At 36.1% G+C, this 13,906-nt stretch overlaps 1 protein-coding gene across 4 annotated transcripts in view; it reads right to left on the bottom strand.

The window, feature by feature from the left end:
- Positions 1 to 1,081: 1,081 nt before the first annotated feature.
- The window catches only part of LOC141437503 (G-protein coupled receptor Mth2-like), a 61,084-nt gene continuing 48,259 nt past the window's right edge, over positions 1,082 to 13,906 (bottom strand). For all 4 annotated transcript variants that reach the window (XM_074100920.1, XM_074100922.1, XM_074100923.1 and 1 more), the window contains 5 exons: positions 12,885 to 13,063; positions 9,820 to 9,991; positions 8,769 to 8,954; positions 6,800 to 6,946; positions 1,082 to 5,663 (listed from right to left, as the gene is read on the bottom strand). In XM_074100920.1, coding sequence (XP_073957021.1) covers positions 6,808 to 6,946; positions 8,769 to 8,954; positions 9,820 to 9,991; positions 12,885 to 13,063 — 676 coding nt within the window. In that variant the 3' untranslated portion in view covers positions 1,082 to 5,663; positions 6,800 to 6,807. The remainder of the gene's footprint in view (positions 5,664 to 6,799; positions 6,947 to 8,768; positions 8,955 to 9,819; positions 9,992 to 12,884; positions 13,064 to 13,906) is intronic.

Here is a 13,906-nt window from a genome sequence, read left to right as displayed (position 1 = left end):
TGAGTTATGACAGAGGAGAAATCTGACCTCGTCGATTTTTTGGAACCTATTAACTGATAGCGAGCTCGCAATAGCGCGTGTTTGTTAGTTCAAGTCTCGAGCTACCAAACGAGTAAGTACCTACTGTTGCGAGTTCCCTTCAACCGACCGAAGTGAGTTTCAACTCACTTCGGTCTCCCCTACTACAAATTTTGTCTGTAAACTGTTTGACTGTAGATACGTATCAGGCATTCCTAATAGAATGCGAATGCGTGATCATCGCGCGAGTAAGCGATGCGACCATCGCGTGTGCGCGCGATCAAACATAATTGAACTCGAATAGGTGTCCTAACTGACAATCGCGCTTAGGACACCTATTCGAGTTCAATATGTTTGATCGGGCATCGCGTTCTATTAGGACGATGCCCCAGGAAACTACCTACTTACGTTCATCACATCACGTGAGACTCAAGAATGTAGGTAAGTAGGTAGTTCCCTGATACAGTCAAACAATTTGATTCACAACATTGTCATCGTGAAATGTTACCTAATTGAATAAGCTATGTCATAGTTTTACAGGCCTAGCGTATATCTACTAAATTTAGGACATACAATACTCCGTGTTTCTAAGTAGGTAAATATCGAGTTTTCGTAATTGACGCTGATACGTTTTACGCTGGCCCAGGAATCAAATCGGTTATCTACGGGACCGCCAAAGTTCGCATACTCTTCGCAAGTCATACCGTAATTTTTGTCCGAATCATCGTTTGTCATAATTTGTTTCCTATCGAAACCTTAAAATTTTCTCAATTTTTTAAATGGTCACCTATAGGATGCTATAGGTCAGGTTAGGATTGTTTTATAACAATTCTGAACAATTATTGGATTCAGAGAAAAAAGAGTTATGACAAACGATAATTCTGACAAACATTACATTCGGACTTTCGATAAGTATATGCGAACCGATATGGACCCGTTATCTACACATGAATCAAATAATGTAACCAAAATTCAGAAATAACTCTCTACTTCAGAGGAAATATCGGACGTACAGCCAAGTGCAAAAATGTATAACGTTGACCTTTTAAAATAAAAACAAATATTCCTTTTTTTCCAAAAACTATTTATTAGAATACTGAACAATGCCAAAAAAATAAAATTAAGCTACCTACACTTAAAATACATCAAAAAGCAGTGCGATCGTATCAGTACCTATGTGTAGGTACAAAATTAATTGACCACTAAAGAGGGCCAGCAAAAAGAAAAATCTAAAAATCTGTTGCAACTTTCGTGTCAAGCAAAACGATTATCAAGAAATGCCATGAATAGGCACTTGAAATCTTCCTCGGAAAGATAACTTAACATTGTATTTAAGATGTTCGAAATCGGAGAAATCATTTGCCCCTAAGATTTTATACCTAGTTTAGGGGACAGAATTTCTGAATACTCTATAATGACTCTCATGTACAAACCTAATTATTGTATAGTGAACTGTAACATGCTTATGTACAAATTAAAAAAAAAAACTAATATAAAATATCTTATTTTTATCCTTTCCATAAGTGCTTATTTCCAATTCCAATGTTTACATTCAATTCATACTGTACCTTCAGAAATTCAGATGTAATGTATTATGATGGAAAATGCTACGCTTTTCAGAAATAAAATAAGGTCTTTTGAAGCTCGTTTTCCACAATTAGTATGTACTTAAATGTTAATGTAACCACCACATAACAACATTACCACTTATAATATTTGTACTTTAAAACTCGTCGTTAAAGCAGAGTATCCTATGCTATACCTAAAGATGCAATACGTAAACTTAAAAATACAAAAAAGTTAATTTAAACGACATTCATTACATTAGATGCCTGTCCCTTAAGCACGCTAGCCCCGGAAGTCCTAGCGTGATTTCTAAAGAACAAATCAATAGTAAAGTATTAACGGTCAAATGTACTATCTATTTGAAGTCCAATGGATGAACAACTTAACATGCGTTGAAATAATTTCCAAAAATACAAAACAAATCTGATGACAAAGTACCACAGAAGAACTTATCACACTAAAACACACGAGTTACCTCGACGTTTCGACCATATTATACCCCAGTCACCTAACACCTTCGCTCTAAGTAAAATCAACATTAATTCAAATAAGAATTTTTTGTTGTACTAACAATTTGGTCAGGTAATTTGCAAATACTCGTATATTCTTCAATAATCCACCAAAATTTATCACCGGGACAGTAAAATTTTATAAAAAATATCTTTAATAATTCTGTAAAATTGCTATAAGCCTATTTAAATACTTTATAATTTACTATTTTTATTTATGTTCTTTGTAACACATGTAAAATCCATTTTTTAAAGGAACTTAAAAAAAGGCTTCATATTTTCAAAAGTAAAAATTAAAAATTAATTACGATAGTGGCATAAAAAGTAAGTATAGTTTAGGTACCTACATGTCTTTTTAACGAGCCTTGAGACTTTTTGTATTTATTTTTCATATCTATAGTTGGATTTTATATGATAGTTATTTAAAAGCCAATTCAATACAATTTTTAGAAAGAATAAGACATCAACATCGAAAATTTAAAAGCCAATTTCTTGATAATATTATGTGGCTTAAAAATCTTATTATATTTTTTCCTAATATAAATTAGGCGTATTACGAAATAATCACTTAAGTGTTTTTTTTAAATTTCCTGTTAGATATATTGGTGGATCTCATACTTGCGGGTCTAAAAACTGTAAAATATATTTTCACAGTAAATTTACAGATAATATTTTTGCTAAAAAAAACACTTTTTTTAGGGTACAATTTCTTTTTCCATCTTCCGGAACCAAATTTTGATGGATTCGAAAATGTAGGTTCTTAAAATTACACGTTAAAGCCGTATACAAAAAATTAGCCTTATATCGAATTATTTCCAAAAAAAAATGTAGAATGACCAGGCTATATTATACGTACCTACAGTGGCCGTGGTCACGAGTAGTTTTGACTATGAGTGAAAATTACGAAAGTTAAAAACGTCATATAAATCTGACGACTCTCGTTTTGGTTTTAAAGCTCTTTAAGTTATCTTTTACAAAAAGTCGGCTCTCCGATAGCCCGGGACAAGAAAGTGGGCGAAATAAAAAAAATTGTATACCCCTGGTGTTGCTTTTATGGACGGTGGTGATCTCTTACCATCAGGAGACCCACTTGCTCGTTTTCCATCCATTTGAATACATTTCACAGATAAAAAATATCTGTCACAGGACAAATACTATGCGTGACAAGAATTACTCGTACCGAGGGTCCTGCACTAGCTTTCGCCTGTAACGCGCAAACATTCGTATATAATAAATGCGTACATACAAACAAACATGGGCGATTGAACTTAAAAGCTAGTGCACAGCCTACAAAGTTAACCACTGTACCAACTGGTAGAGATTAAAGTTGAATTAGATAACTGTACTTTGAGATAAATAAATAGGTATTACTTAATTCGCCTAACAAGTGAAATCAAAGTATGTGAATTGATTGGTCGGTGTCCAATAGCCAATTAACCGTGTTGTTTTTTAGGGTTCCGGAGCCAAAATGGCAAAAACGGAACCCTTATAGTTTCGCCATGTCTGTCTGTCCGTCCGCGGCTTTGCTCAGAGACTATCAATGCTAGAAAGCTGTAATTTTGCACGGATATATATGTAAACTATGCCGACAAAATGGTACAGTTAAAAATTCAAAAAAAATTTTTTTAGTGTACCTCCCATAGACGTAAAGTGGGGTGATTTTTTTTCTCCTCCAACCCTAGTGTGAGGTATCGTTGGATAGGTTTTTTAAAACCATTAGGGGTTTGCTAAGACGATTTTTCCATTCAGTGTTTTTTTTGCGAAATATTCAACTTTAAAGTGCAAATTTTCATTAAAATCAGGCGTCCCCCCCCTATAAAATCTAAACCGGTGGGTAGAAAAATTTGAAAAAATTCAGAATGGTAGTAAATATATCAATCTTTCAAGGAAAACTATAACGGCTAAGTTTGCTTGAGAATTATTAGTAGTTTATAAGTAAATAGCAGCCTAAGGTATAAAATATACCTAAACTTGGAAGATTCCGTATAAAATACGTAATCCTTAGAAAAATATTACTTAATTTTTTCGTGATGGCTACGGAACCCTATTTTTGGCGTGTCCGACACGCTCTTGGCCGGCTTTTAATTTTATCCGTGCGTAAACTAATCAATCAGAATGTTTACCTGGGTAGGTATTAGGGCGGGTGCCCTAATCCCCAGAATCAGCAGTGTCGCACGTAATTTAGGCTTGTTCCGCTCGGTCTTTAATCGTAACTAGTTTAGTCTTTTAGTTTTTTTAGTTCAGTGATCACTCATGAGTTTTGAGACTACGAGATATGAGGTCTAGAAATGATTAGGAATCGTTTTGGTATACCAACACAAGAAAAGGAACGAAATAAACTGTAGTAGAGGTAGCAAGTTGTTTTGTTGCGATTACGTTCGCAAAAAAATGTTATCTTCATGTGCTACAGATAGCTTCGCTGTTGTCCCGTGCGCTCGTACGAACAGTTTGCAGACCTTAGTGAACAAAAAGAACGATAAAATATGGGATCGCACAAAGTGGAACTAGGTACTTCCTTTCGATCAGTATTGGGGACTCAATCATAACAATTCAGTTCCGAAGTTCAGGAACCTTAAGCCGAAAGGAAACCGAAGCAGAAAGCCTAACGTAATTGTTTTTGTGTACTTATTAATAGACCTCGAGGACGTCTTGATTAGCTGACAGCATTTTAAATGATCGTATAGTAGCTTGGAGTTGGAGCCCATGATTCGGATTGATTTAGATAAATAAATTTTTCGTGTACTTTTTAACCCGTATACTTTTTTTACAAAAGAAATAAAAAGGTGGCTGTTTAAAAATTTGGAAACCATTTTTTGACAGGAAGTGATATTCGATTGAGTTGTTAGCATAGGTACCTATACTTGTACGTTTTAGTGACAATCTGTGCCTCCAGTGTGGCGTTTTCACAAAACATTCGTTTACTTACTATTCGAAGACGTAAGTAGTTTACGTAGCAAACCTACACTCACAAAAGTTGTTGCGCAAACTTATGAACGGGAAAATACACTAAGCATACTGGTAGTGAAATTTTGTTAGTCCAGCCAGAGGCTTAACGTTTTTGACGCTCGCGATCGCATTGAAATTACAGTTTTTGTATGCGAAAACTACTTAAGTATAACGATCGTACTTTTGTATGAAATACTATTGCATAAGACGTTTACATGTTCGGAGCGTAATGTACAAAACTTTATCACATAAATAACTTCTGTATGTCTGTAGGTACAGTCACGTGCAAAAATAAGTATCTATTCGAACCACTCAAAAATATGTTACTACGGCCTTATTGCGTCGGAATAAGAGTCTGTGGTACTTATTTTTGATACTGAATAAGTTCAGATTTGTACATTTGACTGTACCTATACCGACGCAAGTTCAATAACTTACATATTAAGGACACACATCTCCCAATATGACAGAAAAGCAGAAAAATAGAGGCGTTTTCTTAAATTGACTAGCATTAACAACTATATACTTAGAAGAATAAGTTGAATGTGAATTTAGTTACAGTATAAGGTCTCTAAGAAATATGTCTGAGAATTCTTTGGCTTAGATATGGCATTACGTTTGAATCTGAAACAAAACAAAAAAAATGAAAACTTGAATATGTTTTAAAGTATACACTACATTAAGAGAGGTAAATATGAATACAAAAATTTAAATGACATACTCGCACGGGCCCATAACCAATTGCAGGTCGTAGTTGCAGTTACGGAAAGTACCTAGTTAAATGAGCTTTTAAGCCAAATTACACAATCATACAATGTACAAACAAACATATGAGACAAGATACGTGTTTTAATATTTTTACTTTTGACAGAATCAACAAAATCTTAGAGGTCTATTGTTGCTAAGAAACAACAAACTTCAATATCTCCTTAACCTTCAAGGTACTTGTATAAGCTGGCGAGGTATTAATTAATTAAGATTTAAAGGACTGATTATGCCAATAATAAGACTGTCTGCAGTTCCTATTAAAGTAAAAGATAATACGACTCAGATATGATAGTTAATAAACAGAGGTACCAATTTTATAAACGTCAAATGTTCGAACTTTTAACTCCTTACAATTGAACAAAAATTAGATTTATCCGATAGACAATTCTCTACCCTTGGCGACTGTTAGGGTATAACTATCCGTTAAGACTACAATTGCAAACCCTGACTATAAGCATATATGCTCTTGCCCCAGTTTTAAGTTAAATAAAGGTTTTAATTATTTCTTATCATCTATTGAATTTATTTATTTTAGATAAAGAAACTGACATGACGATAATGCCCTTGGCTGATTTTCCGTCTCATCAATGCAATGGTCTAAAAGTATTCATGAGAAACATTGATTGATAATAACATGTATTCAGATTTATCACCAAATTAGATGAGATCACCCTACACAAGCAAATAAGTAGACCGTAGTCTTTTTCATCAATTGGTTCAAAATACATGAGAAACATGTAAGTAAGAAACCTGAGTAAACTTGACGTCACTAAAATAATCAAAATGTCAAGTCAAAGCGAAACTCCCGTAAAAGCGAAGTGTAGGGAACAAACGCAATCCTACCAATTTTACGTTCATGGACACTTCATGGTTATAGCGTGGCCGTAAGAACAAAGAGCTCATTTAGGTCTGGCTTTGTGCCAACTTTTAGGTGTTTAGTAGGCAATCATTACATTAAGGTATAAATTGAAATAGTAAATAATGCTTAATACCCTTGTTATTAGTGGACTTCCTTCATCCGTAAGGCTGTCTCGTCCGAAGAGACGCGTGTGTCTTCTGTGGGCGCCGAGCTCGTCCTTGTGGCCCATTTGCCAAGTGAGCTGTCTGCCATCGTCCTGGTGCCACGGAAACTCTGCCATCTGGAATTAAAAATATCAACGAATAAGCTGTTTTACTCGTAAGAATAATCCAAAACATTTGAGCAAAAGGTTGGAAGATTAACGTAGCACAAATGGAAAAGTTTTTCAGAATTTATAATTGGGATTGTCCATTTATTTAACACCAATTTTTGATTATATTTTTAAAAAGCGCAGAGTATTATATAATTTGTTGTTTCATGCCTTAATTGAATTATTATAAGACATAAGAAAGAAATATCCCGCTTAAATGACCCTACAGAAGAAAGTGTAGGGCTCTTAGGGTAGTAATGACTGCAATACAAAGTCTGTAACTCGAATATATACGCATAGTTCTTCAAAATTACGGATTTTTTAAGATTCCTTTACCGAGCGATAATGTCATCTACGTAAACGATTTAATAATCTAGGAACTGTGATACAAATGCTACAGCACTTACATACTTAGTCGACTATAATTATGTACCTACATACATTCCTAGGTTACTTATTTCGATCAAAAATTAGTACTAATTAAACTAATTTTTGATCGAAGGTTACTTAAGTCGGTACCTACCTCCACTACTATGCAGCGGTAAATTATTGAAGCATTTCCGAATAATGCTCTATTGATATCATACGTAATTGTTCAACAGCAAAGTTACTTAACTTTAACTTTGAAAATTTTCTGATAGCATTATCATACGCTGTGCGGCATAAATTACTTAAGAGGGCTCGGGAAAATCGTGCTCCCATCCCACACAAGCGTAGTCACATTCATTAAACATCACATCTGATTGAAACGAAAGTGTATGAATGTGTGTGACATTCAAAATTTCAAAACAAAAAATCCCTGTTAGTTATTTTCTAGTTTTTGTTCAAAAATTTCATTTCCATATTTGCAAAGTTTTAGCCATCAGTGTTTTTTAACTTACTAATAAGACCAATACTTCATTTGTACGGAAACACGTTCGTGCTAATATCATCTAAATATGCTGGAGGTACATAAGGGAACTCTTAACAAAACAAAGTTTCGTAGCAAACTGGTTTGAGTGCTTAATTATCGCTTCCTTGCGGCATCTTAACTGGCGCCAATATCGACATAGACGAGACGAACAAACTTCCATTGTTATTAAGTGCTGATTAGTTTCGCAGCTTGGTACAGCATAACTGTTTTCATCAGGAATATGGTGTTGTCATAAATATAAGGGTACCAATAACATTCGGCCAGGCATAAATATATCATGCATGTGTCGGCCAACTCTCGCACAAGCGGGTATGTTATAGGCGTAATAGCTGATTTACGATGAACATAAATATCTGTCATGAAACTGGACGGTATTGATGGTTTGTGCTTTACACGGCACTCAAGTGACATGTTGCGATCTTGTGATATAGGTAACCACTATTTCAAAGGGTATCGAATGTTCACTGTAACAGGAGAGGCAAATTTCGTAAACATGTAAACGTAAGCTTTAATAATTTTAATTAAGTTACTTTGGTGATGATTAAGAATAAGAATATGAATGTCATGTTTATTAGCTGATGAAGTAGTTATCCAGAATACGTTTAATTGTATTTATCTATCCAATACTTAGTGGTAATATTTCTCTTTGGTGCTAAACAAGCATCTACTGGTACAATAGGCCACTTATTTGAGACCGTAAGAAATTATAGGTATAGAGAAATATTAAGGTATCACTTTCTCTATCATACCTGTTAAATTTGGCTTGAATATTTTATACCTCCAATGTATTTTTTAATTCTGTTTCACCCTTTGTTCGTTTTCTATTATTGTTATGTTGGTTGTAATGCAACACGTAAAGCTTAGCCTTTGTTTACGTACCTCTTCTTGACCAAATTACGCACTTTCTTCTTCCACACGAAGATGAGGAAGATGAAGAAGCCCAGCATTATGTTCGAGAGGTCAATAACCGCCCAGTACCAGTTGGAGCCGCCGACTCCGAAGCTGATGAGTTCCACCGTCCAGTTAACGCCCATCACCATGAATAGTTTCAGGTATAATCCGTATCTGATAAAAAAAATGGTCTCGCTTACTTGCTAAGAAGGAAGAGCACTACAGTTAGGTCGATCTACTTAATTTAAAGCATGAAATAGCTGACTATCTGAGGAATTGCTAGACCAGTCGAAGTAACTGAATCGCTGTATCAGGGTGTAACCTTTTTAGGGTTCCTTAGTCAACTAGGATCACTTATAGTTTCGCCATGTCTGTCCGTGTGTCTGCCTGTCCGCGGCTATGCTAGGCCACCAGGGATGTGCGAGGATGTGTTGCAAGCAATGTGTTTTTCATGAACCAACCAACAACAACAACTTTTCCTTGTAAATTTGATTACTCACTACCATCCTGAATTTTATCATTTTTTTCCACCTAACAATTTAGATTTTAGAGGGGGGGGACGTCTATGGGAGGTACCCTAAAAAAAATTCATTTTTTATTTTTTTATTGTACCATTTTGTCGGCATAGTTTACATATATACTCGTATTCGTACAAAATTACAGCTTTCTAGCATTGATAGTCCCTAAGCAAAGCCGCGGACGGACAGACATGGCAAAACTATAAGGGTTCCGTTTTTGCCATTTTGGCTCCGGAACCCTAAAAACTGGGATATGGATCATTTGGGAAAAATATTTTCGGCGAAAAGCCACGATCTTTATAAATAGGGCCACGAGAGTTGAAGTGAATGATTATGATTACACACCAGCTACAAAACAGAACTGATTGCACAAAAGAAGAACGAATGAAATGAATGAGTAAAAGACAAAATCCAGCTATCATTACACGACATGTTGTAGCTGTGTGTGTAATCCTCGTGTATACCTAATCATTCACTTCAACACTAGTCGCACACCTATAAATATTGAGATAGATGCATACCTTTGCTTGTCCTTCTTGAGGCGGTCACTCCTGGCGGACTCCGAGCCCTTCAAGATGGCGGTCTCCTGCTTGATGGAGCGGATGCGGTGCGCGGTGACAGAGAACAGGACCGTGTTGCAGACCACGAGGATCAGGACTGGTGTGAAGAAGTACAGCAGGTCTCTTTGCCAGTCTGGAAGAATTAAATGGCAGATAATCTAAAAACTGACCCATTTTTTTTATAAAAAATTAACCTGCCGGTATCACTTTTTTGGAATTACCCTAGTATACCTATTATTAGAAAGAGCACATTATAGGAAAATTTTATGAATAAGTACCAATTTTTTTATTTATTCCAAGTGATTCGAGAAATTCGTCCACAAATAGTTTAATAAAAAAATATGGGACAGTATGTGTCAGACATCCAGACTGACAAAGTGATCCGATTTTGGCAACTGAGGTACGGAACCGTAAGAATCGAAATTAAATTCCTAACTAACCTGTACTACAACGTCTGTAGGTCACCTCTCATTCGTTATTATTGCCAAACATTAGTACGGTCAGTACTCAGAAAATAAAAGCTTGTAATAAAGCAAGTGTAATTTCGGCGTTCGCATAATTTTTTAAGAACTCCGAACTTTGATCGGTCGAGGAATTCCCATTTCTAGCGAAATATCAATCATTCCTTCATATGACAGGCGGCGTTGGATTTTATGATCGAATAACGAGCTTGTTCTTTTTTAATTCCGAGCACATATTTATTTATGAGCATGCTAATAAAAACAAGCCATATTTTACACCCCCGCCTTTTAAGTGTAGGCAGAAGGCTACAGAAAGAATTTCAGGGCTCAGCGAGAAAAAATATCGTCAAATACCAACATTTTATCTAGGTCCATGTTATTTTTAAATGACAAAGCATTATAAAAATTGTCGTTTGCAATGTGTCGTCTACCTCTTTTTATTATAAACGCAATATTGTTGTCTCTTGCTCGTAATTACCCCTTAGTAAAACGAGAATCATTTTGTTTTATTACCAACGCAATCATTCACAAAGGTAACATTATCTGCAGGTGATGCTTCCCAAATCACATGTACAACAAGCCATATTTCACACCCACGCCCTTTGAGTTGAGGGAAACTCGAAAAAAATACAAAATTCAGGGCCATTCAGAGGGTGATAAATGACTCAAATTACAGCTGTTAGATAAGTAACCCGTGTAAACAATCTGCTTAGCATATTTTATCCGGTTTGAAGCCGGATTATAAAACCTCGTTTAGATGGTGTCAGAAATATATCGTGCTAGTTAAGTTAGGGCAAGTAAAGCGAAATAAGTATATCATAACAACCAATTTTATGGAACATTCATAAGAATGATATAAACTCATTTTGTAAGCTTGTTTCATATACATTCACTGTAGGTATAAACGAAATATATCATTTCAAAATTTCTATTTTCATACCATGCAAAATTAATTGAACGTTTTATATATGTATAGGTAGTATGAACATATGGATTTGGTTATTAGGTATACTTACATATCATTTATTACATTTTGTGGATATTATTGCAGTAAAGTTTTGTTGAAAAAAATATATGTGTCACATTTGCATTATGTTATTAATAAATAGATGTTACTGAACTTAACAGTAAATGAGTAAATAAATAAGTATTTGAGGTAGGCCTATCTAAAACAGTACAAGTCCTGCAGCTGATATGATGAAATTAGTATTTTTCCCTTCCGAGATTGGAGTTTTTAAAAACAAGCGCGAACAATCAAACGAAGTATAGGTGTCATGTTAAGTTTCTCATCGAATCTTTCTCAATAGAGGTTTTTCAGAACCGCTGGTAGATTTTTTTAACATAAATAATAGCTCGTTCGTTACCTAAGTCTTAATAAATAAAGATATTTGGACTTTGACTTATAGATTCATAGCCCCGCGCTCCCGCATACTGTAACGAATTTCGAAGGATATTTCTCGCACCGTCTAAATAAAGCTCAATTCATAGCAAGATAGTAGGTACCAAATAAACAGGGCCGCCGTATTTCAGGCAATTAGCATTTTGCCCGGGATTTCTGGAAGAACGGAGAAAGGGAAAGAGATAATTAGTAAAGCTTTTAGTGAGCAGTCCGTGAAATGTGAGAAGCGCTGTATTTTCCTTGCAAAATAGTTAGCCAATTTGAGGGACGCTCTACTTATTTGAAACTTTGTTAGTTTTGTACGTGTTACAAAAGTAGATGGGACCAAAAAAGAAGAATCTGAAGAAAGATTCGTTGTAATCTGCTTTAGGTATTTGCCAAACATATTTCATCTTCGCATCAAAGAGAAGGGAGAGTAATATTTAATTAAATATATAGTAAAATTCCCATTCATTATGGATCCGAGACGTAGTGTTTCACTATAACTCTTATAAATAAGCTCAGAATTGCTCAGCGAGCTATGGAGATAGCTATGCTTGGGGTTTCTCTACGAGATTGAATCAGTAATGAGGAGATACGTAGAAGAACAAAGGTCACCGACATAGCCAAGCGAATTAGCTCGTTGAAGTGGCAACGGGCAGGCCATATAGCACGGAGAACAGATGGTCGTTGGGGCCGAAAGGCCAACCCACGAGATGGACGGATGACCTGGTTAAAGTCGCGGGTTCACGGTGGATGCAAGCCGCTTCCAACCGAGACAACTGGAGGTCTATAGGGGGAGGTTTAAGTCCAACAGTGGACGTCCTATGGCTGATAGGATGACTATAGTATTCGTCATCATTATCACCATCCGAGCCTATACGTATACGTCTCACTGCTGGGCACAGGCCTCCCCTCACAATGAATAATGGAGTATTAACATCCTGTTTGTTGTAGGTACCTATCTACTGCTAATTTTACAAATCAAATTTCTGTACCTGCTCCGAAGCGATAACGTTTCGTGTGCTCTGCCTACCTCATTTGGGAATACAGGCGTGATGTTCGTGTGCGCGTGGAGGAATATGTAGAGTCGTATCAAATATTTATGCACCCTTTGCTGAGTCATATATTGGAGCTGGTGATTGTACTCGCATCCATTGAGACGCTATAGGATTTTTATTCCTCACCCTCAAACCAGCACTTCATGTCTCCGAGTCCAGGCTTCATGATGTAGTCCGGCAGGTTCCCAAACTGCATAAACGCTGTCAAACCGGTAAGCAGCAGGGGTACACCCCACGCGTACGCTCCGTACATAGCGAAACGTCGCTGCTCTTGACGCTTCTTGCTGCTACCGCCTCGGTAACCCCTGTGTAGAAACATACAGTTAAAAAAATGCACATTATAAAATAAATAAATATATACATAAATATCACGATACACTTGGCACCAATTGACCTAGTCCTAAAGTAAGCAAAGGTTGTGTTATGGACAATAGGCAACAAAAACATTAAACATCCAAGAATCGAGAACAAACATTTGCATTTTTCATACAAATAAGTATCTGCCTCGACCGGGGATCGAAACCCGGAACTCAAGCTTTGTAGTCAGGTTCTCTATAACCACTGGGCTACCTGCGGGACTACTCTGAAATTCGAAATTCGAAGTTCGTGTCGTTCCGTCCTTCTGACACTTATACTATTTAATACGAGAGTGAGAGGGACGGTACGATACGAACTTCGATTTTCGAATTTCGTAGTAGGCCCTCTGGTCTTTATTGCTTTTTTTTTATTCGACTAAATGTGATTTAGCCTGCTCTAAGAGTGGGTCCACTCTTGTGTATCATTTTAGTTTATCGCATCTCCAACGCCGTGGCACCATCGCGTATCATAGTCATTAGTAAATTTGGGCGTGAAACAATAGGTAATCAATATACGCGATCATTCAACACGCTGTATCTGATTTAAGAGTTGAAACTAATAATACTATACTCGTCAGTGCTGCGGAATGGAAATGATGATACAAATGTGGACCTTAAAAAGTCGATTGGTCAAGTTTAGCATGCGAGTTATGTTGCACAATAATGGACGCCAAACAAGATGCCAAAAAAAATGCCCATAATGTTTTATGCAAACTATACAGACGAGCAAAAATAACGGGTCATTTGTAAAGGTCATCATAAATATGACATGTTCTTTTTACTCGTCGGTGT

The sequence above is a fragment of the Choristoneura fumiferana genome, chromosome 17, assembly GCF_025370935.1.
Source record: "Choristoneura fumiferana chromosome 17, NRCan_CFum_1, whole genome shotgun sequence".
NCBI lineage: Eukaryota > Metazoa > Arthropoda > Insecta > Lepidoptera > Tortricidae > Choristoneura > Choristoneura fumiferana.
This window is presented reverse-complemented; position numbering and strand designations above follow the sequence as displayed.